The sequence below is a fragment of the Lontra canadensis genome, unplaced genomic scaffold (assembly GCF_010015895.1).
Source record: "Lontra canadensis isolate GAN:19392208 unplaced genomic scaffold, GSC_riverotter_1.0 scaffold8, whole genome shotgun sequence".
Lineage (NCBI taxonomy): Eukaryota > Metazoa > Chordata > Mammalia > Carnivora > Mustelidae > Lontra > Lontra canadensis.
The window spans coordinates 13,560,017-13,586,938 of NW_022631002.1; the positions used below are offsets into that span (position 1 = coordinate 13,560,017).

Consider the following 26,922-nt stretch of genomic DNA (forward strand, 5'->3'; position numbering starts at 1 on the left):
TCAAAATTTTATAGGAATAAGTAGGAATTAGTTTCCTAATTAAGTCTTCTAATGGAAAAGGCAACAAAACAGAAATATGGAAGGACTGCATTTTGCTAGGGTTATGTGGAATGTGCAAAAATACAGTAAACCAGGTTTTCTGTAAGCTTAGGATTTTCTTAATTCAGTCCTCCTTCCTCCTCCTATTAATTGAGCCTCGTACTCCGAAATCATGTGAGGTGGATAAGCAGTTTTCAGAAGCGTACGCTGTTCAACATTAAAGATGTGAACTCATTTCTGACACTTTAGGAAACGATCCCTCTGCTCTAGAGTAAGAGAAGGACCATGTCTTAACCCATGAGCTCCGTCCATCCGTCTGCTCTCATTCAGCCTCAGTCTGTGCAGAGTCACCTGCTACACTCAAGGTTACCTGGAGGCAAGCAGCATCAGCCTTGGCCCTACATGTGAGGAGGCTGGCTGCCAACTCCATCACACGTTGTGGGAAGAGGCCAGTCCCCAAATACTTCTCTTGTGATCTCCCGGGCAATTCCTGGCAGATGTCACATGTGTCAAGGAATTAAATCTCTTTTCTGACTGACGGGGAAGCAGCCTTAATTCTCTTTCCTTCCCCATCTTCATCCCCAAAGATCCTACTCCCCCAAGTTTCCCAGGAGCTTTCCCAGCCTGCCCTCCAACAGTTCGAAGATTGCCCAGGGCCCTTCTTAGTACCCTCACAGAATGCTCCAACACCTGATGATCATTCTGTCTACAGACAAAGGTGCCGGGCTGCCTCTAAGAAGATTGGCTCGAGTGCAGATTCAAAAATAAAAAGTTCACAGTCAATGAAAAGTGCTCTCATTACATTACATACATAAATTATCGGTTTGATTGGTTCTACATTTCCAATAAACATCATTTCGAAAGGCTGTATTCTCGTAGAGAAGAATGAAAAGCCATGTGACTAGTCACATCACATCCCATCAGTTAAGTTGAGATAGAAGGTGATTTCTCTGTCACAGAGATCCATCAGCAGCAATTAGTAAAGAGAATCAATCTTCAGTTATTTCCTCCACAGAGAAAGTCCCTTTCCTGCCCAGGCAGGCAAATTCTCAAATTATCCTAGGAGAGAAAGGGTTAATGGCAGGTGGTAGGACTGATACAGAACCACATCGGCTTTCTTCCCAGTAACTCTGGGAATTCCAATGCAGGTTAAATGTGAAACTTAACACTGATGGTGTTTATTAGCTTATCCCGGAGCAAGACCCTGATAGCTCTTACCACGTTTGGCTCCAAGTTCTTCCCCTCGGCTACGGTTTAGGAAAGCAAAGGCACCGGGCCTCTGGTAGGATCCCTACCCGGACACTGCGCAGCCTGGCCCAACGCTCCGGCTCCCGGGGGAGGGTTACAGGGCCGTGTCAAACTCCTCTGGGAGCTCGGTCCGATCCTCGTCGTGGGGCTCAGGCTCGGGCCTGCTTTCCTGGTGTTGCTTCATTTGCTCTTTGACTTCCTCCTCCAGGTCACGAGGTACAACAAACTGATCCTCCGGCTCCAGCTGAGTCGGGGCAGCGAAGTAGCCAGTCTTCTTCCTGGGTGCTTCTGTGGCCACTTCGATGAGGTTCAGGCTATCTTCTAGGGGCACGATCGAGCCATTCGAGAGCTTCTTTCCGTAGAGACAGGAAGTGGAGGGGGACTTCTGTAACTCCATCCTGTCCTTGCTCCCTGGCAGAAGTATGCCACTATTCACACTGTTCTGTCTTCGGATCCCAAAAAACGATCCTCTAGCACGTTCCTCAGGACACGGGGTAGGAGAATTCTCTCTAAGAGTGGGAGAGTTCTCGAGATCCCTTCCCCTACAGCAGTGGATATCTACTTCTACTTCCACTTTGCTGCCATTTGTTATGACACCTTCGACAGGCTGGTCGTCATCACTGTCCAGGCCATTGTCAGACTGGTTACTTGAGAAAGTCGCACAAGAAGGCTGGCGCTGAAAGAGCGCGGAGGTGGGTGTTGGGTGGAGGCTGCAGCGCCTCTCCGGCCTTGGAAGCAAGCCAGCATCCAGCCCGACAGTGTTGTGTTCGTCGGAAGCGGTGGACCCCACCTCACTGCTCACCTCTGAGGTGGACATCTCGCTGCCAAACTCGGAGGCAATGCCACTGCTGGAGGAAGGAGTGGTTGGCTTGGGGGGGTCCTTGAGGACAGTGGTTGAAGCAAATCCCACAGGACCTGGGAGAGTGAGCCCATTCATTTCACACGTGCACCCTTCCTCTCCAATGTTCAAATAAACCACCATCGCCCCCACATTGTCCTGACAACCATAGCTCTGGGCTAACGTGCACAGCTTCTTGGCAGCTGCTAATGGGTCCTGCACGTGGCGTACTGCGTCGACAGCTTCTGTATATGACAGGTGTTCCCACAATGCTTTGTTTCCCAGAATCAGCAACTCATCTTGAATGGTAAGTGGAGTGGCAGATATGTGGGGTTTAGGGAGGATCCAAGGGTAGAGGTATGTACAGCCCAGCATCCGGGTACAGCATGTTACCCCGTTCACTTTGTTGTCCTAGGAGACAAGCAGAATGCAAAATTCTGAGTAACAAGCAACAATGACACACAATTTCTTATCTTTCTAGATCACAATGCCTAGTGCTCTACAGTAAAAGAGAACAGACAGGTATGGTTTTTCCTCAGATCTCTATAATTTAAGTGGACTTACAAAAATGAATGTACAGAATTCTTAAAGGACAAAGTATCATGTGGTTATTATACCAAATAGTTCACAGGACTGGAGTTAAAACCAATTAAAATTAAGTGGCGAAAAGTTTAGCACCTCCATCTCAAAAGATACTGGCTCTCATAGAAGTACAGGCCTCAGCATGTCCTTAAACAGAGAAACAGCTGTTAGAAGAACAATAAGCAGGGCTGGTATTAACCCTCCATCACCAGTATCCTCACAGAGGTGTGTCACTAAAAATGATTTCACATTAAAGGCACAGCTGGGACAGAAAAGATTCAGTTAGATATTAAACGGCTAAGAGAATCTTTGTAGTGCAAGCATTAAATGACCTCTAAAGCTATTTAGCCTAGAAAAGTCAAGTCTGAATTCCATGGCATAATTTACCTCATCTGTAAGGCCTGTACCCGGAATGAATAGTAGATCAAGTCACAACGGATATAATTCTAAACTTAGAGGAAAAGGAATAATCCTCTTTTGCAGGTTGGGAATGGTCATCTGCCAAATACTTTGTACTGATTTCTTTTTAAGATAAAATCAAACAAAACCTCTAAAAAGTCATCAATATATTTGTTTCAGAGCTGTGGTCATTCTCTGGGTAAAAATCTTGGCTGTCTCATTTACCAGAATCTGTCACAAACTCTAAATTTTATTTTCCTCATCTGTAAAATGGAAATAAAAGCACTTCTTTCATGGGGATTATTGTGAAAAGTAAATAAAACAAGAGTCAAGTGCTCAGCAAACAATAAATGCCTGTGGTTAAACTGACACTTTAAGAATAATTCCTGCCTGCCTCTGGCGCCCCAAGAAAAACCAAAACATTATCTAAATCCTGGAAAAAGAGATTATTCAAACACAAAGTTATCTTTTATCTTGCCTTTGTTTTGACTGAAAGACCTTCCTGAGACTAATGCCTTGGTCTACCAGAATCTCCTTAATATCAACCCACACTGTAATGGCCCTTTTTATGGTTTTGTGTTCTTTGGGTGGAATCTCCTCTGGGTAATCCTTACACAGAATTCTGACAGAACAGATAGCCCAGAAATGGACCCACACACACATGGTCCATTGATCGCTGCCGAAGGAGCAAAGGCACTTCAATGGAGAAAGGACTTTCTGGTCAATGAATACGGCCGCAACAGCTGGGCATCCGCATGCAAAAAGCAGAAAGGACTCTAGACACTGAGCTTACATCTGTCACAGAAATTAATTAAAACCAGATCCACCTAGATTAAAACATGAAACTTCTAGAAGATAACACAGAAGAAAATCTAGGTGACCTTGAGTTTGGCAATGAATTTGTAAACACAAAAAGCATGAACCCATGAAAGAAAAGAAAGGTAAGTAGGACTTCATTCTCAACTAAAAACTTCTTGGGATGTGCCTGGCTGGCTCAGCCAGTAGAGCATTTGACTCTTGATCTTAGGGTCATGAGTTCAAGCTCCACATTGTGTGTGGAGCCTACTTATTAAGAAAAAAATTTTTTTTAATTTAAAAAAATTCATACTAAAACTTCTGCTTTGCAAACAACACCATTAAAAGAGTGAAAAGAGGAGCGCCTGGGTGGCTCAGTGGGTTAAAGCCTCTGCCTTCTGCTCAGGTGATGATCCCAGAGTCCTGGGATCGAGCCCTGCATCGGGCTCTGCTTAGCAGGGAGCCTGCTTCCTCCTCTCTCTCTGCCTGCTGCTCTGCCTACTTGTGATCTCTGCCTGTGTCAAGTAAATTTAAAAAAAAAAAAAAAAAAAAGACTGAAAAGACAGACACAGACTGGGAGAAAGTATGTGCAATGTTGATAAGGACTTGTACCCAAAATACACAAAGAATTCTTAAAACTCAACAACAAAGAAACAATTAAAAATGGGCAAAGCATCTGAGCAGAATTCCACTTTTGCAGTAAACAGTGTTCACATGCAATTACTAAAGTCTCTTTGAAAGCAAAAATGTGATGCTAATTACTAGAAAAGGAAACAAGCTATAAAACAGTAGAGATACTGATGCTTCATTATTAAAAAGCAAAACCAAACCACCAGAGCATACTAAGCTAGACACAATATAAACAATAACAATATCTTAAGACTTTGCACTTCAGAACAGTGATGTCAAACTGCAGAATTTTTTCTTCTTCTATTTGGAATAACAAACCAGAGGAGTTGGAAATTAACCAAGGGAGACATCTGCATTCAGTTTACGTGCTAGCTATCAGCTGAAGGATCACAAATTAGGACTTTTCATTTCTAATTTGTCTTTTCTTTTTGTTAGTCATTAACTATTCATTAGATTGTCTTCTAGTACTATTATCTGGATTGGATACAATTTACCAGGCTTGATGGGAAGAAAATGGACCTTCACTGCCTGTATGCAGAACAGCATTCAGTAGATTTAGGAAGCAGAAGCAACTGGTAGAGAGTGAGACTCACCTCTGTTATGATGGCTTTCTGGTCCTTCACCCTTTGAGCCTCCTCTGGGTCCTGCTCCAGGCTGAAGACTTTCGAGAGGGGCACTGGCTTCCCACTGCGGCACAGGACCGCTTGGCACGTGCCAACGTTGGCTACAGTCAGGCTAAAACTACTTGTTGGGTCGGCAGTGTCAGGGCGGATGTAACAAAGGAGAGCGGAGGAGCCCAGCTTCTGGCCAGCCATTCCCAATTTCCTATTGAGGAAAAAAAAGAAAGAAAGAAAGAAAGAAAGGAAGGAAGGAAGGAGGGAGGGAGGGAGGGAGGGAGGGAGGGAGGGAGGGAAGGAAGGAAGGAAGGAAGAAAGAAAGAAAGAAAATGAAGTTGTCCAAGTAAGAAGCAGTCCTTTGTGTCCACGTGTTCCTCGTTTCTCTGCCACATGACTAAGAGCCAGCTGCCCGGTGGTCACCTGAAGGCAGACTCTTAACTACAGGACACACCTTCCACGCACAGCTGACTGAGAAAAGAGATTTTACAAACAGGGTGAGGGTGGGGGAGCCAGTGAAGCTACATCTTTGTCTACAGCTTCTGCTTGTGTCTGATCATAGACTGTTTTTTCATTCGGTCACTTTCAACTTCAGCCCATCAGAAGTCACCTGGCAGGCTCATTAGAACAGATGGCTGGGCTCCCTCCCCAGAGTTTCTGATGCAGTGGGTAAGGGGCTGGCCCAGTAATCTGCTGTTCTAACAAGTTCCTAGTGGTGCTGAGGGTGCTGCTCCTAGTACACCACTTTGAGAACCACTCACTTAGGCTGTGAGGTCCTCCAAAGAAGGACCACTCTCCCTCCTCTATGTCCCGGACACATGGCATCCATCCCCTCGCACCTGGCACCAATGCTAAGCACAAAGCAGACACTTTGAGAAGGATCCGGTTGCAAATTCCAGCTCTGTCATTTGCTCACTGCAGATCCATAGCGAGATATTTCTCTGGGAAATTTTTCTGAGAAAATACCCATTTCTTTGGCTTGTTTGGAAAGTTAAAGATATGGAATGAGAAAGACAGACTGGTCTTCTGCCTGGCTCTTGGGGGTGCTTCATAAACTGAGTTCTCTTTCCCAAACTCCCTCCTTTGCCAAGTTCCTAGCTCAAGTCCATTACTGAAAAATAGACATCTTTGCTTTGTGTTATAATGAGAGGTAATACCAGCTTGGGCTCCAGGCTATTCCATCTCAACCTGGATGGAACAAGGTTATAACTCTCATTTGTGCACGGCCTTCCCACAGCCCACCTGATGTACACGAGGCTGTATTAGCTACTAAGAGATTTTCAATAGTTTGGTTATATAGTTTTTGCCCTTAAGTGGCTGATTAATGGGTAAATCCCCAATAAGAAGTATTCTAAACACACAAATCTGATCAGTGCTCATTAACTTTTTGTAGGTCACTGAGTCTGTGAAGAATCTTACAAAAGCTTACACACCACCCAAATGTACAAATGCACTTATACACAATCAACCTTCTACACACGATTTCTGGATTTTCCAGATCCTCAGCAGCCTCTGGGTTCAACAGGGAAAACAAATGGCTCCCCAGGCTCTTCAAAGGACCAATGTCCTCGGGCTCCTGGGTGGCTCAGTCAGAAAAGCATCAGCCTTCAGGTCAGGTTGTGATCTCAGGGCCCTGGGATGGAACCCCACATTGTGTGTGGCTCCACACTCAGCAGGGGATCTGCTTCTTCATCTCCCTCTGCCCCTCCCCATGCTCGTACTCTTTCTCTAAAATAAAAATCTTTAAATAAATAAACAAAGGACCAAAGGCCCCACATTTCTCCATGCTGGTCCAGAGAATAGTTGTAGCAGAAGGATCAAGGTGAGACCTTGATCCTGTACCTATAAATTTAGACCCTGACCTTCTGGCTTAGTGAGATTTACGTTCCAAAAGTAGAACCGAGTTAGGGATTATTCAACCCACCTGCTTACCTGTGAGATACCAAGAAGGTGTTAGCCATGAACACCGTGTCATTTGTTGACTGCTGTACTTCTTCCAAAAGCACGTCCGCCATGGTGCACTGGAGCAGGCGAGGGAGCTCCTCGTTCCGGTCCCCGTCAAACATGCCGTATACAGCGCCCACCCCCTCTGCAAAGTTATCCACAGCCAGGGCAGAGACACACAGCCTGTAACACAAACAGGAGAAAAACCACCATCAAAGCAAGTTATGGTAAAAAGGATTCTTCTCCAGGTACCCTTCTTTGAAAAATATGAACTGCGGGTGGAAAAAAACAGTAGTAAATTCTAATCTACACGTGAAAAAAGTATGAGGTAATTAGTAGCACCTGAAAGACCTGATGTCATAAGAAACGGGGGAATTCAGCCACACTCATGGGCAGTACATACTCGCTTTGCGGTGCTGCCGAAGGCTGGGAAGAGTCAACATTTTCCTTTAGTAGTGATTAAGGACTAGTATGGTCAACATCCTTCAGCCAGAGACCCCCAGGAACACAACTATGGCGGAGCAAACTAGGCTTATTACGCCTCGCAGCAAGGAACAATGCCCACCACGGAACTCTGGGGTGAACAGGTAAAGGTGTGCTGGAAAAAAGCCACGAGAGGGTTTGGGCTTTCGCTGGGTCATTTTGGAAAAGGTCTGATGAAGTAAACCAAGATTAGGTGCTGTCGGAAAGTGGGGTCGTTCTATGGCTGGGTATCTCAGAGAATCTGATCTATACGGAAAGAAGATTAGCGTGAGGAGAGAGTAGCAGTCACCGTTTTAGCCATGAGAGGGGATGTTCGGTATTTTGTGGACTGTGAGTTCATCTTGGTTTTGTCTCACTGCACCATGCTCCCAGAGGGATCTTCTCTCATGCCGGCATTCTATGATGTGTTTATGTCCCACAGGAATCAACTTGGCCCAGCTTTCAGCCCCAGATCAGATGTCAGGGGCTGCCTTTTTAATTTTTCTCCATGGCCAAGATACTCACTTATTTCTCTGCCCTGCCATCTCAGCCAGTCCATGGCTCCAGAAGGTTGATGTAAGTGTAGCATCGGTGGTTGGCAAAGGTTTCTGGTCAATTTTCAAGGTGGTGATATGGCTGTGGAAAGTGCACGAAGGGAAGATGAGACCACATAGGCTTCTGTGTTTCACAAAAACTATCCCCAAAGAACATGTGTTTTTATAAAATAATTTACTGACAGACCAAGACTCATCTCCAGAGAGAACGAGGAAAGTAGTGTGCTGACCCACAGGCTAAGGAGGAGGAGAAAGAAAAAGGGTTGGAGGAAGATACAGCAGCCAAATATTGTGGCGATGGGTACTGTTCATTTCAATGAAAAACCAAGCACATCCAAAGATTTCCAAGCCTTAGCCAACTGTCTACTTAAATATTCTGATACAATGAAGGCTTGGGGCTTGGTACAATGAGTGAGGTTGCATCGTCTCTTAGATGATGTAATGCAGTGTAATCCAAGCCACCTAAAATGTCTATGTACAGATATTCAGCGTGTGGCTGAGCAGTACCCATGACGCTGAGTTCCGATATAAATGGGCTATCTACTGGATAGAATATCTACCCATAACTGAATTAAGTAAAAGAATAGAGGGGCTCTATGGCCTAATTCATTCTATTTCCTTTAATGAATCAAGATCCCTACCGACTTCTATAGGAGATCACCGGCATGGCTGACGGAATTAAAAGCACGTGTGGATTCAATTTCAAAATTTTTCCTACCTAAATGTGTCCAGCGTCTTGTGTTCCAGAACCAGATTCGTATTTCCAGTCAGGTCAAGGTCTTGTAAAGTAGCAGGCAGAGCCTCGGGAATCAGGATTTCTGTCAAGTCATTGCAACTTAGGTCTACAAACTGAGAGGAAAATGGGGAAATCAAAAGAAAATACATCACAGACTGAATTCTTAGATCCCTAAAAGTCCCCTACCATATCCTCAAAGGAAATAATTTCTTCCCAGGAATCGATTAAATTTGTTGTGATCCCAAACTGCCACTTTCTTCTCCTCTATGAGAGTGACCTGCCGTTTCCCCAGCAGGACACTGCTCCGTCACAGAAAAGTACCTGGATCTGAGGCAACTGCAGTATCTCTGGGAAAATACTGATGTTGTTGGAGTGCGCCACAAGGGTGTGAAGCCTTTTGCAGTTGGCTATGGTCGTGGGGATGGTTTTAAGCTTGTTGCCACTTAGGTTCAGTTCCTCCAACTGCTCCAATTTATTTAGTTTGCTGAAAAAGAAACAACCATAGAGCACACTGCATTCACAGGGGGCCGCCACCAAGCCGGTGTGACAGCGGCGGCCTGGTCCGCTGCCAGAAGGCTGCTCAGAATGAAACAGCCAGAGGCCAGCAAAGGGGACAGCTCCCTAAATCTCAGCCTCATCTGTCTCACTGGGTTCCAAGGCCAGAAGCTTCCCTTGCTTCTCTTACAGCTCTTAGATCTGGTGGGTATGAACATCTTTCCGTTATCTGACTTACGGGGAAGAGGTTGAATCCGTGCTGGCTTGTGTGAGTGGATTACCATGGGACTAGCTTGGCCGTTGCTAACTAGCTGCAAAATACCACACGATCTAATGTCAGCGGGCATCAACATCCTCAGCTGTGAAATGAACAAGTTGTACTAAATCATCGCTAAGATTCCTTTCAGGGCTAAGTCTCTACAGCTACCTGTGCGTCACATAATCCACCTTCAGTAGACATCTCAGGAGGGCTCGCTCTGCACGCAGCGAGCGACGTGCCAGGGACTATGATGTGAGTGACTCACTGTTCTGCGGGCCTAAACAAAGCTTTTTTTTTTTTTTTTTTAAGATTTTATTTATTTATTTGACAGGCAGAGATCACAAGTAAGCAGAGAGGCAGGCAGAGAGAGAGGAGGAAGCAGGCTCCCCGCTGAGCAGAGAGCCTGATTCGGGGCTTGATCCCAGGACCCTGAGATCATGACCTGAGCCAGAGGCAGAGGCTTAACCGACTGAGCCACCCAGGTGCCCCTCAGCAAAACTTTTACACAGCATGCAAAGTATCTCCAGACAGCCTAACATCTTTACCTAAATTATTACAAACTGCTCTGTTTATAATTTATTAATTAAAAAATTATAAAAATAAAGTCCTATAAGGTGAAGAGGAAGTTTAGAAAATAAAACAATAATACCACCAATCTGAAATTACTGTTTCTGCTAAATGAGATGCATATGCAGAATTTTCATTTGCATATTTGTCTTACATAAAATTTATCTCCTGCCCTTTCCATGTATCATAAGTAATTTCTATTGCTAGAAAATTCATAGATACTTTCGAATAAGTTCAGTAAATTCAAATTGTTTTCTTTCCTACTATAATAGTAATGCATACTCATTGAAAAAAAACTGAAAAGTAGAGATAAACAGAAAAAAATCTTTTAATCCTACTACCAGAGATAATCTCTCATAACAATCTGGTGGAGGGTATTCTTTCTTGTCTTTTTTAATGCAGTAAACTATATTTTTCAAAGTAAAAAATGTTATATATGTTTAATAATTTGCCTTTTTTTAACTTAACAATTTAACATTTTAAAATTAACAAATTAACATTTTTAAAATGTTCTCCTGTCCAAATCTCATGCTTTTCTTTTATACTACTCCCTGCTTAGATCTAATTTGTAAATAATAATGTAGCATTCCTATTTTAGCCAGCCTCTTACTGAGCACCCAGAGCTACACTAGATTCTGAAAAAGAAGTCCAAAAGAAACAGAAGATTTGGACTACGCCTGTGTAATTAAACACTGCTCAGGAGATGACTTGTTAGTGGGTTTATGATTCAGTGTAGAACATTTTCTTTAATACACTGCTCCTAAATTCCATTTAGTTTTATTCTCTGTATTCAGAATACTCTAATTTTGTGTAATCTTCTATTACTTTTTATGTTCTAACCTATTTTCGTAACCTTTGAGGTATTTTAAGTTCTGTATCAGCCTGCTTTTAATGTGTCCAATAAGAATGTCATCAGATTAAGAGGAATTCATCAGCTTCAGAGCATTCCATCCACTATCTCCCAAAAGCTTCAAAAACCAGTATGACTTGTCAATGGTCTGTTGTTTCCACTTTACAGGAACGTATCTGAGGCCAGTGGAATTAATCTGATAGGATTTCGAGAGACCTCTCACATGCTGAAATTAAGATTCTGCCTTCACTTTTTTTTTTTTTAAGATTTTATTTATTTGAGAGAGAGAGAGAGACAGAGAACCAGACTCCCTGCTTAGGGACGTGAGGCTTGATCCTAGGACTCCAAGATCATGACCCGAGCTGAAGGAAGATGCTCAACCGACTGAGCCACCCAGGTGCCCCAAGATTCTGCCTTCACTTAAAAAGCCATTGTTCAAATTCTTTTAGGAAGCCATCAAGTTCATCCTGCTTGTCTTTTATAAGCTGCAAATACCTCATTTCATAAACATTCATAAAACTATGATCTCTATGAGTTTTTCTAAGTTTATCACATTTCTCTCTCTTTTTTAAAAAAGGATTTTATTTATTTTTTTGACAGAGACACAGCGAGAGAGGGAACACAAGCAGGGGGAGTGGGAGAGGGAAATGCTCCCTGCTCGGCAGGGAGCCCAGTGTGGGCTCAATCCCAGGACCCTGGGATCATTACCTGAGCCGAAGGCAGACCATTAACGATTGAGCAACCCAGGCACCCCAAGTTTATTACATTTCTAAGAAAAATCTATAAAATAAAATTAGAATATCAAAATAGTTTTGTTTTCAAATTATATCAAACATAATTTCAAATTACAGCAAACATAATTTTATATGATACATATAATTTCATTCAAATTATATCAAACATCATTTCCCTATTGGCTTCATTTTTGAAAACATCATTTTTGGGGTGCCTGGGTGTTTCAATGGGTTGAGCCTCTGCCTTTGGCCTGGGTCATGATCTCAGGGTCCTGGGATCCAGCCCTGCGTCAGGCTTTCTGCTCAGCAGGGAGCCTGCTTCCCCCTCTCTCTCTGCCTGCCTCTCTGCCTACTTGTGATCGCTCTCTCTGTCAAATAAATAAATAAACTCTTAAAAAAAAAAAAGAAAACATCATTTTTTTAATGATGACTTTCATGGTACAGATTCTTCTGGCATCAAATTTTCCAAAATCTTTTAATCAAATATATTTTGGAAAATATTGATTTCTCCACTGATACTGTTTAAAACTTTAACAGCATTAAATAGCTCTGTTATGTTTTCTTGTGGGTAGAGTCTGGCTAACTACTATTCATCTCTTCCTCCTGGAGGGCAACCCCATCCCCAGGGACCGTCCAGTGCAGCAAGCTACCTGTGTGTATTCTTGACATTGCGCATTTGTTACACTGTACTGCAACTGCCCATTACTTGTCTGTGTCCCCAGCTTGACGGTAAGTTACTGTAATGATGACAGAGACTGTTACCTAACCACTGTTTCCCTAGTACTTATGCAGAACTTGACATAAAGTAGACATACTATATATAATATACATATATTTTATATATATATAAAGAATAAATTAATGGACTCAACAATATATTATAAAACAGAGCTGACAAGGGAAAAGAAAACATTGTTTTCAGAATGTATTTCTTAGGCTTGTACTTTTATAGGTTGAAAATTCTGAGACCATTATTAAGTACTTAGAACAAAGAATTAAGTGCATTTTATCTACAACTTCTCTGGTTACTGATATTTAACAATTAGATACAGATTTTCTCATTCAACTAGTGGAACCACAGTACCAGAAAGTTGCTCAACACAAAGCAAGAGCATCCAGTAAGAGAACTCTAAGGTAGACTGGCAAATGCAGATTTCACCCTAAGTGTCTGAAATGACCAGCGGGTACATTTGCTCACCTTGCAGGAAAGGTCTGTAGCTGGTTGTTGGCAAGATGCAGGATTCGCAGGTGCGGGTGGCCCACCAGAACAGGCACACACTGGTCTGTCAGGAGGTTGTTGGTCAGATAGAGCAGCTGCAGAGCACTCAGACTCTCCTCTCCAGCGCCAGCAGATGGCAAAGAATCCAGACTGTTTGCAGATGCATTCAAGTATCTGAGACTGACACAACACACAGAAATCACCATTTCCTTTATGGCTATTTGTTACCATCCTCCCATCTCACTATGGGACACTGCTCCCAAACTTGTGACACAAGTCAATTCCTCCAGAGTATTTTTCTAATTGATTCTATCCACCCAACCAAAGTTCCTTTTATTCAACTCATGCAAGCAAAGCAGAGAGCAAAGAATTTAGGTTTGCTTATGTTCCCAGGCTTCTGCAGTGGCCTGATTCTAACTAACCTAGTTTCATCTTCTACTGTCTGTTGTCCACAGAAAAGGTGTTGTTGAATCTCATGTTTACAAATTTATCAATGGTGAAGACACCCTTCAGGGAACTTTTGGTCTGATTTTAATAGGATCGTATTTATTTAGACAATTCCCTGATAGTCCCCTAATGATGGGCATATAGGCTGTTGGCACCTATTCGCAATTAGAGACATCATAATGAGCAACTTTGTGTCCTTATCTAATTATTTCTTTAGGCTATATTCCCAGAAGCAGAATTTATAGGGTCAAAAGATACATTCACCTTTAAGATTCGGGTATATATGCATTGTCAAACTGAGCTCCAGAAAAGCTTTATCAAGTTATACCTTCCACAAGAAGGATATAAGAAAGTCAGTTTGCTCAATCCTTTGTCAACAATGAATATCATAATTCATTTTAATCTCCACCAATCTAACAGATAACATATGGTATGATTTTTAAAATTTGCCTAGCGTGGTGTTTGGTATATACAGAACGTGCTCCATAAAAGACAACTATTATTGTTAACCTTGTTGTGTGTTAAGTCTTCCTCACATTGTGTGATTCACATCCCTAATTAGCTTTTTAGCTATTGAGGGAACTGTTAATATGTGTATGTCTTTATATGTCCCGAAAGTGCTCTGTGCAGAGTTAGTATTAAATTAATATCATTGACAGTTTGCTATAGCTACTAAGTAGCTTCCTTACTACAGATTCTAAGGTTGTAAAATAATTTTATTCAGACTGTCATTTGAACTAAATGCAACAGGGAGGGAAAAGGAAAGAAATAAATGCAGAGGGGCGCCCAGCTGGCCTAGTCTGTGGCGTGTGCGATTCTTGATCCTGGGGCTGTGGGTTCAAGACCCATGTTAGGTGTAGAGATTGCTTAACAATAAAAACTTGAACAACAACAACAACAACCACAACAGCAACAACAAAGAGGGCACCTGGGTGGCTCAGTCAGTTAAGCATCTGACTCTTGACATTGGGATTGTGGGTTTAATCCCTATATTGGGTACAGAAATTCCTTAATAATAAAATCTTAAAAAAAAAAAAAAAAGAGGGTGACTCAAGTCAAGTTAAGCATCCAACTCTTGATTTTAGCTCAAGTCATGATCTCAGGGTTGTGAAATGAAGCGCTGTGATGGGCTCCATGCTGGGCATGGAGCCTGCTCAAGATTCTCTCTCCCTCTAGCCTTTCCCCTCTTGCTAAAAAAGAAAAGACCGGGCACCTGGGTGGCTCAGTGGGTTAAAGCCTCTGCCTTTGGCTCAGGTCACCATCTCAGGATCATGGGATCGAGCCCCACATCGGGTTCTCTGCTCGGCGGGGAGCCTGCTTCCCCCCCAACTCCACCGCCTGCCTCTCTGCCTACTTGTGATCTCTACGTGTCAAATAAATAAACAAAATCTTTAAAAAAAAAAAAGAGCTAAATGCAGTGTTATGCATTACTAACAAATATTTATTAATTAACAAGTTAAATGTTACTGCAGTAAAATCCCATATAAGCTTTCCAAAAAGAAAAGTGCCCTCAAATATTTTATAGAATTTCCAAAGATTTTTTTTTTACGAAAATCCAAACAAGTATATTATACATTTAGCGATATATAAGCTGCCAAAGAGTAAGCCAGACACTTGTGAGCTAAACGCTTTTCATATGTATCCTATAGCCTTATGTTAAATTACTAATGCTCATCTCTGTTTTCTCCATCTCTAAACTGAAGACAATATAGCAGAAGACTATAATTAAAATGAGTTTTCACTTAATGGTAACATATGCATAAGATAAACCTGATTACAGGAAATAACAGGCAGACACACTATCTATTTGTTAATTTACAATGAAAATACAAAAAACACCTTTTGGAACAAAGTTACCTTTAAATGCACAGTTTTCAAAGTAGGTAGTAAAAAAGCACTGCACATTAAGAATATAACTTGATGATAGCTTGGTAAAGCAAGAAGCAAAAACTAAATTAACTTTACTGATATGTCCTTTTCTCCCATATGCAAAAGCTGAAAATTGCCCAAGAAAGCTTTATCAGAATGCTGTAATTTTTCTTTAAGAGGTCATAAATATATTCATTTTCAGAGATGAAAGCCTGTTTGAAATTTCCCAAGCTGCTTGAAATTGTTGGCAACACTAAAACTTCTTCACCATTTGATGGTTATTTCAACTCTTGAGTTAAAGACTACATGCCATGTTTCATTTCCTATAAATTACTCATATAAGTCAACCCCACCTATAGTTGGACCACACGGCAAACACTGTAAATAGAGTTCCAAAGGTCATGCCAATGACAAGTCAATACTGTTTGTACTGATGACTCTCTTTTCAATAAACGCTGTGGCACTTACTTTAAGGCCTTGGAGAAGAGCGTGTCTGGCAGCCTGGTGAGCAGGTTATGCTGAATATCCAGCGCCTCCAGAGGGATGTGCTCCGCCAGCACCGGGAGGCTTTGCACCTGGTTGTGCCCCACCATTAGCTTTCTGAGACTCAAGCTACTAAGGATTCTAAGGGCAACAGTACAAAGAAACAAATGAAAACCTTCCTTAAATCACAGTTTCTGAGTATGCCCTTGGCCATCTCCCTGAAATCAGTAAATTAAGAGAAGCCTATTCTAGACAGTCTCCTCACTGGCAAGCACCTGAGCCAAAAGGGCGGCCATGACCATATGCTTACCCACCACCCACCAGGAAGTCATTATAAGGTCATTTTGGGAAAAGGTGACTTAATGAAAGCAAACAACACAGATCTAAGCAAACACACAAACAAAAAAAGCAATTTGTAGAATAAATTGATTTATATTTTAAGTCTAGACAGCACCAAAATTCAGTGAGTTTATTAATACACAGTTTATTCCTGAACAACATGGATTTGAATTGCATAGGTCCATTTATGTGCAGATTTTTTTTAATAAAGGCAACAAAGTACTGTAAATGTATTTTCTATTCCTCATGATTTTCTTTAATGAGGTTTTCTTTTCTCTAGCTTACTTTAAGAACAGAGTATAAAATACATATAACATACAAAACACAACTGTTTATGTGATCAGTAAGGCTTCTTTCTGGTCAACAGTAGGCTCTGATTGGTGGGGGGGGGGGAGTCAAAAGTTACATGTGGATTTTCAACTTTGCGGGGGCCGGGACCCATAACCTCCACACTGTTCAAGGGTCAACTGTAACTGAATGTAATAAATAAAAACATTTATTATAACAAAAATTACTACTTATTTAGAGTTAAAATGTGCCAAGCCAATTTAACTATTAAGTTCAGAAGGGTTAAGGGACTTCGATTTCCCAAAGATCTCACACTGAATGTGGGAAATTGTATTGCCGGGACTAGAACTAAGGTCTGATTCCAAAGGCTGCGTTCACACCTACTATGCTGCAAGCCTCTAGTTTATTTTAAAGACTCCACTAGGTACAACTACACTTTTACACCTCAGTGCTTCTGAATATTCCACTCACTCACCCCTAGTACCTCCTTCTCTCCCCGTCCACATACAGAATCTTACCATCTTGTAAAAAGGTCGTCCTGAATATGCAAATCTCTCATGAAGCATTCTCTAACCATTGAAAGTTGTGAATTTCTAAAACATTTGATTCATACAGCGTAATGATGAAGAGTGAGGGCTTCAGAATAAGAACGACTACACTCAAATGTCAGCTCCCATCATTTCCTAGTCAAGCGTGACCTTGGGCAAGTTACCTAACCGCGACAGGTCCTCATTCCCTCATTTGTGAGATGAGAATAAGTGTCTATCTAATAACATGGTTAAAGGATTAATAAGATAATAAAATTGAGATTCTTAGACTATTACTCAGTTCCTAATAACTTATTCAATACAAATGATCTATTATCATAATCAAGTCCCTGATCTATGCCAATAGCTCTTGTTACATTTTATCACAGTTATCTGTGCACAAGTCATCCCAACTCTCCACTTACCAGTTCATGCAGGCCAACCCTGTGCATTAGCCATCACTGTATTCCTTACCACACTTCACACTGCCCTGCACTCAGCAAGTACTCAATATTTAACAACAACAACAAAAAGGAATGAAAAACCTTTGAAAGGCAACCCAAGGGGCACCTGGGTGGCTCAGTCAATTCAGTGTCTGACTTTGGCTCTGGCTGTGATCCCAGGATCCTGGAATGGAGTCCCAAGTTGGGCATACTGCTTGGGGAATCTGCTTCTCCCTCTGCCCCTCCCCTTCTGTCTCTCTCTCAAATAAATAAATTAAATCTTAAAAAAAAAAAAAAAAAAAGGCAACCCAAACCTAGGCAAAGAATTACAGATGCATAAAACTCACGTACCTCATGGGAACCTCTGTCAGAAGATTATAGCTCACATCTAATATTTCCATCTTCTTTGCTTCACAGGCCCAGTCAGGGACACACTCTAGCAGGTTTCTACAGAAAATAATTAAAAGGCATCACTGAAGATGACAAGCGGAACTCATTTCACTTGTCTGTAATATATCTGTTAACCAGCCTGTGAGCGCCTTGAGGGCAGAAGCACTCTTCCCAAAGCATCCCTAGCACGCCACCTGGAATATGGAAGGCGCTCAATGAATGCTGTTGATAGGAAGAGAGAGACAAACACATGAACATGTATTATATTCCATCAATTATGCTACCTGCTCAAAGAAGACACCGAGGCTCCGAGCACCAAGGAAAGCACAGAGTAGAGAGATGGGCGAAGGTAAGACAATGAAATCAGTGGCATTCTAAACAAACTTTCAAAGATGAATGGGATTTGCACAGGTAATAAATGACTGGAGGAGAAGAGAAGGAAAATTGTAGAGAAAATGAACCAAGTGAATACACAGGTGAGGAAGTGGGGACAGAAGGTAAGTGGTGGCAGAAGCTTCAAGTCATTCACAATGTGAGTCCAGGCCACACAGCAGATAGTTAGCACAAGGAATTCTATGTTCAGATGATACTTAGCTTTGCAAAGGCTCAAAGAATCTACTGATGGACAGATCACATCATGAGGCAGAAAGAAGCAGATACTGCTACAACAGCCAAGTGAAGGGAGCACTTTGCCTGACATGGATCAGGGCCAGCTCCCCCAAGACACACGACATCTGGGTTAGAATCTAAAGAATGTTGTACACTGACCCAAGATGACAAAGACATACTAAGCAAGAGGTGACAACATGAGGTAGAGCAGCAAGAAGAAAAGAAAGGGCATGGTGTATGTGAGGAATAATAAGCAGTCTGGTGAGGCCAGAGCAGCAAATATGGAGCCAAGGGGGAGGAAACAAGCTGGGAGGATGTAAATCATGTGTACAAGATTGTGACTTTATCCTGCAGGGACAGGAGGATCACTGAAGGGTCTGTAAGCAGTCAGTGTTGTACCTTCAATAGCTCACCCTGTGGATACTCAGAGGTCTGGCTGAGGTGCTTTTTTTTAGTAAAAGGAAGCTGCTACAGATTTCCAGACAAGACATGGTATGGGCGCAAGTGGGTGGTAAGACAAAAGGAAAGGAGGGGAGGGATTCCAGAAATATCTAGGAGGCAAAAATCAAAGCAACTGGGAGATGAATTAGACATGGGAGTAGAGCAGAAGAATAAAAAATGATTTTCAGGCTTTTCATCTAGGGAGAAAAATCATATCCCGAGAAAGGACTGGTGGGCTCCAAGAGGTTGGAAATGTAAGTTGCAAGTGGTGTCCATCTCATAGGACTATCTTATGCTAATCCCAAAAGCTGAAGCAGACATAAGACAACAAGCTAACCTAGGGTTGGAGGAGTGAATAAGGAGTTTCACTTGGCACATGTTTGAAGTACTTGGAGACAGGCAGGTCAAAAAATCCCTAACACGCAACTGGACACATCGGTCTGAGGCTGGAAGGGGTCCGGACTGGTGATCTAGGTGATGCTGACGCTAGGGGTAGCTGAACTAATGGAGTAAATGAGACTCTGTTGCATGAGAACGTAGCAGGCAAGGGCAGACCCAGAATAAGGGACCTGTAAAAGGCTGGCTGAGGAAGAAGAGCGCGCAGGAGACAGGAGGGGTCGAAGCCGCATGAAAAAAATCTGATTTTATTAGCCAGCTGAGGAAAAAGCGTGCTTGAAGAAAAGAGAGCAGGAATGACAGTGTCGACATAAAGAAGTTCCATATGAGAAGGCTGAAAGCAAGCTGTGACGGAATAAACGAATGGGAACCGAGGAATCTGAGCCAGCAAATGAACATACTTACTGAGAAATTTGGACAAAAAGGGAATGTGAAGAATTAGATAAGACCTAGAGGGGCTGCAAGTACCTGTGTTTTTTAAGACAGAAGAGGTGTGAGTGTGAGTGGATGGAGAAGAGGGAAGACCACGACCACACACGAAGGGAGAAAGTGGTGACTCACAGAGCGAGGTGTGGAGCAGGGGAGCGGCTGCCGGCCCGGGCCGAGAGGCTGGCCTGGACTCGAATAGAGGAAAGAAGTGGAGAATGGATGTCAATCTACATGCCTTCAAGCAAGGTGGGAGGAAGCTGAGGGAGACGGCCTAAGATGATCTCATTTTCCCAATCCAGTGAGGAGCTAAGCTCTGGAGCGCAGGAGATGGGGGGCAGAGCAGCGGAGGGAAGCCAAGCCACATGGAGCAGATGCCCAGGACACTGGAAGGACCCGACAAGAGAAAAGACTGATCAGCTCCAGCTGAGGTTGGAAATTGTGACTTTACAGTGATGTCCGTATGATTTTCTTTAGCAATGATCAAGCCCAGAGGAGAAGGTAAATCTTAGTATTGACCCATGCTGTGGTTTTGCTAAGAATATATGACAGAAAGAAGGGGATGGAAAGGAATCTAGAACAACAGCTTAATAATAATGGTAACAAAGTAACAATAAAAAGAAACCTGGCTCTAAGAGTCACTATTTCCTGAAAGACTATTTTGTCCCAGGCACCATACAAATCTTCTGCATTTAGTATCTCATTTAATCTTTGACGCTAACCATATAGGACCCTGTCCACCTTCTACCTGCTCTATCACTCCATGATCACGGCATTTAAGAAGCTACCCTGTAATTGTCTGTTTGGTTGTCAAACTCTCCACCAGACCATAAAACTCAACCACTGAATCCTGAATGCCCAACAGTGTTAGAAATGAAGGGAAGGAAGCATACCTCAGTTATATTTGTTCTTGACCATCAATGGAATATAATTAATATATAATTAATATTTCTCTGACCATCAGACCAACATGGGTCATAAGAATACCAAATAATTAAGAGAAGAAAAATTTAAAAATAAGTCACTAAAAACCAAGAATTATCTGATTTCAATCAGCAAAAAGGAAATCATTGCCACGAAGAAGATAAAAGATCTTCTTTGTTTGCACCTCCCTCTAAATTCCCAGACTTTAAGAATAATTCACAGGCACCTTTCTGTTTCAAGAGGACCTTCCCTTGAAATAGTATGGCAATTAAAAGTATTCCTCCTCTCATCCTTTCTCCCTTCTCCAGGCTATCCAAATATTTCCATGTACTTAGATCTCTTATACCTCAAAACCACCAAAGTATCCACATCTATCTCTTAAACATTAAGAATCAAGCACCACTCTCATGAGACACACTCACCGGGAAAGTTCTAGAGAAGTGAGTTGACTGGGTACTGGATAGACATTCACTGCTGTCAGCCCTAATCAAAAAACAAACAGGTGTTAGTGACACTCTCCAAAGAAGAAAGTAACTGAGAGTAAACAAGGGCAAAGTGGCTCCGTGAGATCACCAGGGAGAAAACTGATGTCATCTACTGAGATGGACTGAAGACAAAAACCTGGGTAACTTGCAATGACTAACTTTGACTACCTGATCCTGATCTGAAAACCAAATAAAACAACTAATAGAAGGATCCTATGTACTGATCTGAATTCACATTAGCTCAGGCAGTCAACAGTGACTACTTGACTACTTGACTACTTAGCTTTTAAACTTAAAAAATAGTAATAATGATTGGATTTTTACTGGCAATATTTTAACTTTTAATTAAAGTAAAACATAAATACAGTAAAGTACAACAATCTTAAGTGTATAGATCAACGAATTTTTACAAACAGAACCCAATGGGGTAACCAGTACCCAGATCAAGAAACAGCGCATTACCAGCTGCCCCCAAGACCCCCCGTTTTCCCTTTTAGTCACTCCCCAGCTAGGCAACCCTACCCTGACTCCAAATACCACCGATCATTTTTGCCTATCCATATAAACACACACAGTCTGCATAATTATCTGTCTGGCTTTATTTCCTCCACACCGTGATTGGGAGATTTGGTGCTATTACTACATACGGCTGTAGTTCACTCATTCTCACAGCCGTATCAAATTTTCTATGTAAGTATACCACAATTTATTTAACCATTTTAGAGTTGGTAGGCATTGAAATCTTTTACAGTTTGGGGTCACTATGAAATTATGAATACTGCTTCCATGAACATTTTTGTCCATGTCTTTTGTGGACACAGACATACCAGCACTTATGCTGGTATAAGATAGGAGGGCAAGAGAGAGAGTAGACAATTCTTTGGTTTTCCAAAGTGGTTGCACTGATTTACACCCACAACAGCAGATGCTGGCATTTTCAGTCTTTTCTATTCTAGTCACTCTGGTAGGTGCGCAGTGGTGTCACTCTGGGGTTTCAATTTGCATATCCGTGATGACCAGTGAGGTTGAGTGCCTTTTCCTCTTCCTACGGTAACTTGGATAACCTCTTTTGCAAAGCTGAGTTCTTTACTTTTGAGGCATCAGAACTGCAACTGTTGGTATAAATTCTTCCAGGTTGTAGAACTTAAGGGTTCCTTAAGTTGCTAACTTCAAGCAAGCCACATTTAGTAGGGCACTGTGAGAGAAAATCAGTCCCTAAGACAGGGTGTACATCAATGAGGCCTTTTCCAGCAGGGCCACTCATTCAGATTCTCTAGATACATTTAGAATAGAGAATGGGCCTGAAAACAAGTATTTACATCACAAAAGAAAGACAATCATCTCACAGTAATATCTATAAACAGCACAAGTGGACATTCATCAGCTGTGACACTGTTTGGACCTAAGCTATTAATCTAAGCTACAATTTGAAACTTCTCTAGCATGATAAAGGAAATGAAAAGAGAAGTCCTTATCTTTTATCCTAAAAATGTATTTTAGAGGTTCAGAAAAGAGGATAATGAACACTCATCCACCCATCATCCAGCTTTTAGTGAATCTTCACATTCTGCCTTATATAGACTTTTCAAAGAATTAAAATACTGCACATACCAAGAGGTAAACATCATTTTGAATATGATTTTTATCTCTCCTACGGGTACTTTTATACTGTTATGGCATACATATAGCTAAGGAAACAACATTTCTGTGTGTTTGAGAATCTGATTAACAACTATCTTGGTATACATATAATTATGCTTTTTTTTTCCCCCTCAAATAACGTTTCTAAGATTTGCCCAGATTAACACAGAGAGCTTCAGGGCATTCATTTCCATTGCTGTGCAACATTCTATTGTATAAATATGTCTTCCTATCAATAGTCATATTTTTTTTCTTCACCATAAGGAACATCACCTTATGCAGATGTGAGGACTTCTGGGAGATATCCCAAATGGAGAAACTGTCAGAATATGGGCTACATGCATCTTTGACTTCTTTTAACACTGTCTAATTGCTCTCCCAAGGGGTTTTACGAAATGACCCTCTCACTGACAATGTGTGAGAGCTGCTTCTCCACATCTTCAAAGCACTTCGCAGTATTTTTTTTTAATTTGTTGAGTATACAATGGCATTATCAAAATTTGCACTCTTTGACACTTAGTGATACTCAACATTTTCCCCCATCCCTTCCTTAGTACAGAAAAAGTAATTATAATTTCCTTGGTAAAGAAAACTCCATAAAAAGAATGGCCCCAACAAATATGGGGGCTTTTACACCTAAAAGTGTTCCTGGAGCAAATCACTATTGAAGTGAGTGGCTTCTCATTCTAGAACTGAAGCAGCACGAAGTTTTAGACTAGAGATGGGCAAAAGTAAAGGGCTAAGCCTGTGACAAATATTTTAGGCTTTGCAGGCCCTCCAGTCTCTCTTACAGCAACTTCATTCTGCCACTGTCTCGGGAGACCAGTAACCTGTAAACAAATGACAGTGGGCATGTTCCAACCAAAGTCTATTCACTGAGATTTGAATTTCATAGAACTTTCCAAGTAAAAATTACTCTTTTGATCTCGTAACCCTGCCACTAAAAAATGTATAAACCCCTTCCTCGTGGGCCCTACAGAAACAGGTGGTGGCCAGATCTAGCCCCTGGGCTGTAGTTTGTCAACACTTTTTCTAGCCTATTATTGATACTCTATTTTGAACATGCTTGACCACCTCCCTACCCCTCGTTATTTTGCAAAATGCCTATTATACTTCCTTAGTGAATATCCAAGTATCCTGCAATGACTTTTTATGCATATCTCAACCACTTAAGTGTTGACAGCAAACTTGAAAGACAAAGCTGGTCTCCACGAACCTCAAACTACACTTTGCAGAGTGGTTGAGCAACACCACAGATGCCACTGTTCTTAGAAAACTCAGATGAGGGGTGCCTGGGTGGCTCATTTATAAGCATCTGCCTTTGGCTTGAGTCCTAATCCCAAAATCCTGGGATTAAGTCCCACATTGGGCTCCCTGCTCAGCGGGCAGCCTGCTTCTCCCTCTCCCACGCCCTCTGCTTGCGCTCCCTCTTTTGCTGTGACTCTCTTTGTCAAATAAATAAATAAAATCTTGGGAGGCCTGGATGGCTCAGTCAGTCAAGCACTTGCTTTCGGCTCGGGTCATGATTCAGGGGTCCTGAGATTGAGTCCCGCATGGGCTCCCTGCTCAGTGGAAAGCCTACTTCTCCCTCTGCTTGATGCTCCCCCTGCTTGTCCCCTCTCTCAATCTCTCTGTCAAATAAATAAATAAAATCATTGAAAATAAAAAATAAAATCTTAATAAAAGAGGAAAAAAAATATATATAAAAAGAAAAAACTCAGACAAGATCTACATGAGAGAAAACAGGAGGCTGGATGGAGAACTCACTGTTGGAACTGGCGTAGAGAGTTCGGAGGGAGAAGCCACTGAGCGTCAGCTCTCGCAGCTGGTTCCTTTCACAGTGCAGCTGCTCCAAGCTACACAAGGAGCTAAGATCTAAGTCAGACAGTTGATTGTCCCGCAGATCCATATGAGTGATGTACTTATTTGCCTCCAGATTTTCAGTAACCACAGTTTTCAAATGGTTCATCCTTAAATATTCAGAAATAAGGAAATCATTAGAAATAAATTCTACTAAATGTGCTTACCAAAATAAAAATAAGAGAAGTATGATCCCTTTCTCTTTGCTAAACTACTCAAAAGTTAACTACTTGCTTCATTTTGCACGGACAGCTGTACCCTGATTCTCTGTTTATAAACTTAGATGATCCAGACTTGCAAAAACATATACAAGTTAAAGAGAAAGGGAAGAGGGACCACGCTTACAAATCATTAAAAACTTAGTAAAGTTAGGCAGGGATGAAGAAGCAGGCCAAAGGAACAAGAGGAGGAACATAACTTTCAGGTTAGTGAGAAGCAAAGCGGTCGTGGTGTACCATGTAGAAAACAAGAGGAAGCAGCCATACTTTCTCTCGGGGCTCTGCCTACTCTTCCTTGTGGTAAGATTCACATCACGTTAATTATAGCAAAGGAAAATAATATGTATCTATATGGAATAGTTCAAGGGCGAATTACAGAAAATGGCTTCTTAGTTCTCTTCTATGTAGAGAACACACAGACATGTTCTTATTCCCTTGTATTTCAATAAATTTTTGTGTTACTATTTCTTTACAACGAACATCAATGGCTTAGTGTAAATGAAAGTACATTTACACTATGCATATGTGTCTTTTATATGTATGTGTCTTTTACCAGCTTCCTTTAGGAAAATATTATAGCTAGAAAATTAAAACCTACAAAAAAATGACAGGAAAACCTTTAACATTTTAATTGTAATACAATGGATCTCAAGAAAAAACCCAATGATTCAACAGAAAAATGGTCAAGTGTAAGGAAAAATACAAACTACCAATTAGCATATTAAAAAGATGCTCAATCTCACTCATAAATGCTGTTTAAACAATGAAGTACTATTCTCTCCTACTACACTGACAATAAGGAAAAAGACTGCTAAAATCCAACACTGACAAGGACATGAAGAAGTGGGCATTCTATAAAAGGCTGCTGAGATGGTAAGTCAGAACAACCTGTGTCAAAGATACTGTGAAAGTATCGTGTGGTATACCCAACTCACTCATAATCTGTCCGCTATTGAGTGAAAAAATGAAGCTTTACTATAGTTTGGACAACAGACACTGTTCTAAAATCCTGGTGTTTTACAGAAGTGTTCGTACAGAGCAAACATAAGAAACCATCAGAGATCCATCTGAAGAAAGGCCTCACCTTAAATCCACATGTCTGATATGGCTCATCCTGCTCAGCACCCCAAGCTTTAGGACTTCCAGGCGATTTCCCGCCATAACCACTTTATCTAACATACTGAGTTTCTCATAAACCTCTGGAATTTGACTAAAGTTGTTAAAGGAAATTCCCAGGGAAGAAAGCTGTTGCAGATTTCCCAATTCTTCCGGTAAAGTCGTCAGAAAGTTGCCATCGAGACAGAGGGTTTGAAGACTGTAGTAAGAAAACAAAAAACAGACTTTAGGAAAGGTTTTAACTGGAATGGATAGCACTAGAGAGATATATTCTGACTATATCACTAATTTATTATGAATCCAATAACGATAAAACACGCCACCTATGGAGACTCAATGACACACATAACTGCCATGGATGGTCCCTCCACCATCAAAAATAGTTAGAGCCTCTGCTGTTGAAACCGAGGGGCTAAGGAGTTGCCCCGGCAAGCTAGTAAGAGTTGCTGTCTAGAATCCTCAAAATTACATGATTCACTTCACTGCCAGAGCTCATGTGACTACCTTCACTCCGAATGCCAGACAAGCTCCTGATGCTGCCAGTAAAAAATGAGTCTAGCAAAAGTCAGATACTCACTTCAGCAGACTGCCAATCTGACTCGGCAGGTCATGAATTCCGTTACAGGAGAGGTTGAGCTCAGTGAGGGTAGAAATCTCACATAACAATACAGGAAACAAACCAAGTTTATTATGGGACAAGTTTAGGCCCTTCAGCTGAGAAAATCTAAAAAGCAAACATACAAATTACAGTAATGAATGAAAAAGCCATCTGTTTTAAATGTCCACAGTAGAATCTGTTCCACAAATATCTACTGAGTACTCACCACATGCCAAACATCGTGCACAGCACAGAACGCTAAGATGCCTAACCCCAGCTCCATACCAACAAGGAAATCAGGTCTAGGGCCATGGGAGTTCCTCTCCCTTCTCCTTAAAAAGGTACAAAATCTTGAAAAGCCCATGCTGGTATAAGTATTTTTTATCAAGTCATACTGATATGCTTGAAATCTCTTCCTTTATCAAATTTCCATATGCAATATAAAAAACCTTGTAAC

The 26,922-nt window shown here is 41.6% G+C and overlaps 1 protein-coding gene across 2 annotated transcripts in view; it reads right to left on the reverse strand.

Moving 5' to 3' along the window:
- Positions 1–818: 818 nt before the first annotated feature.
- Positions 819–26,922, reverse strand: part of PHLPP2 (PH domain and leucine rich repeat protein phosphatase 2) — a 71,215-nt gene continuing 45,111 nt past the window's right edge. For both annotated transcript variants that reach the window (XM_032854018.1, XM_032854017.1), the window contains 13 exons: positions 26,445–26,591; positions 25,836–26,066; positions 24,441–24,643; positions 20,970–21,030; positions 17,713–17,808; positions 15,750–15,905; positions 12,945–13,145; positions 9,163–9,325; positions 8,824–8,954; positions 8,077–8,187; positions 7,078–7,272; positions 5,125–5,356; positions 819–2,536 (listed from right to left, as the gene is read on the reverse strand). In XM_032854018.1, coding sequence (XP_032709909.1) covers positions 1,382–2,536; positions 5,125–5,356; positions 7,078–7,272; positions 8,077–8,187; positions 8,824–8,954; positions 9,163–9,325; positions 12,945–13,145; positions 15,750–15,905; positions 17,713–17,808; positions 20,970–21,030; positions 24,441–24,643; positions 25,836–26,066; positions 26,445–26,591 — 3,082 coding nt within the window. In that variant the 3' untranslated portion in view covers positions 819–1,381. The remainder of the gene's footprint in view (positions 2,537–5,124; positions 5,357–7,077; positions 7,273–8,076; positions 8,188–8,823; positions 8,955–9,162; positions 9,326–12,944; positions 13,146–15,749; positions 15,906–17,712; positions 17,809–20,969; positions 21,031–24,440; positions 24,644–25,835; positions 26,067–26,444; positions 26,592–26,922) is intronic.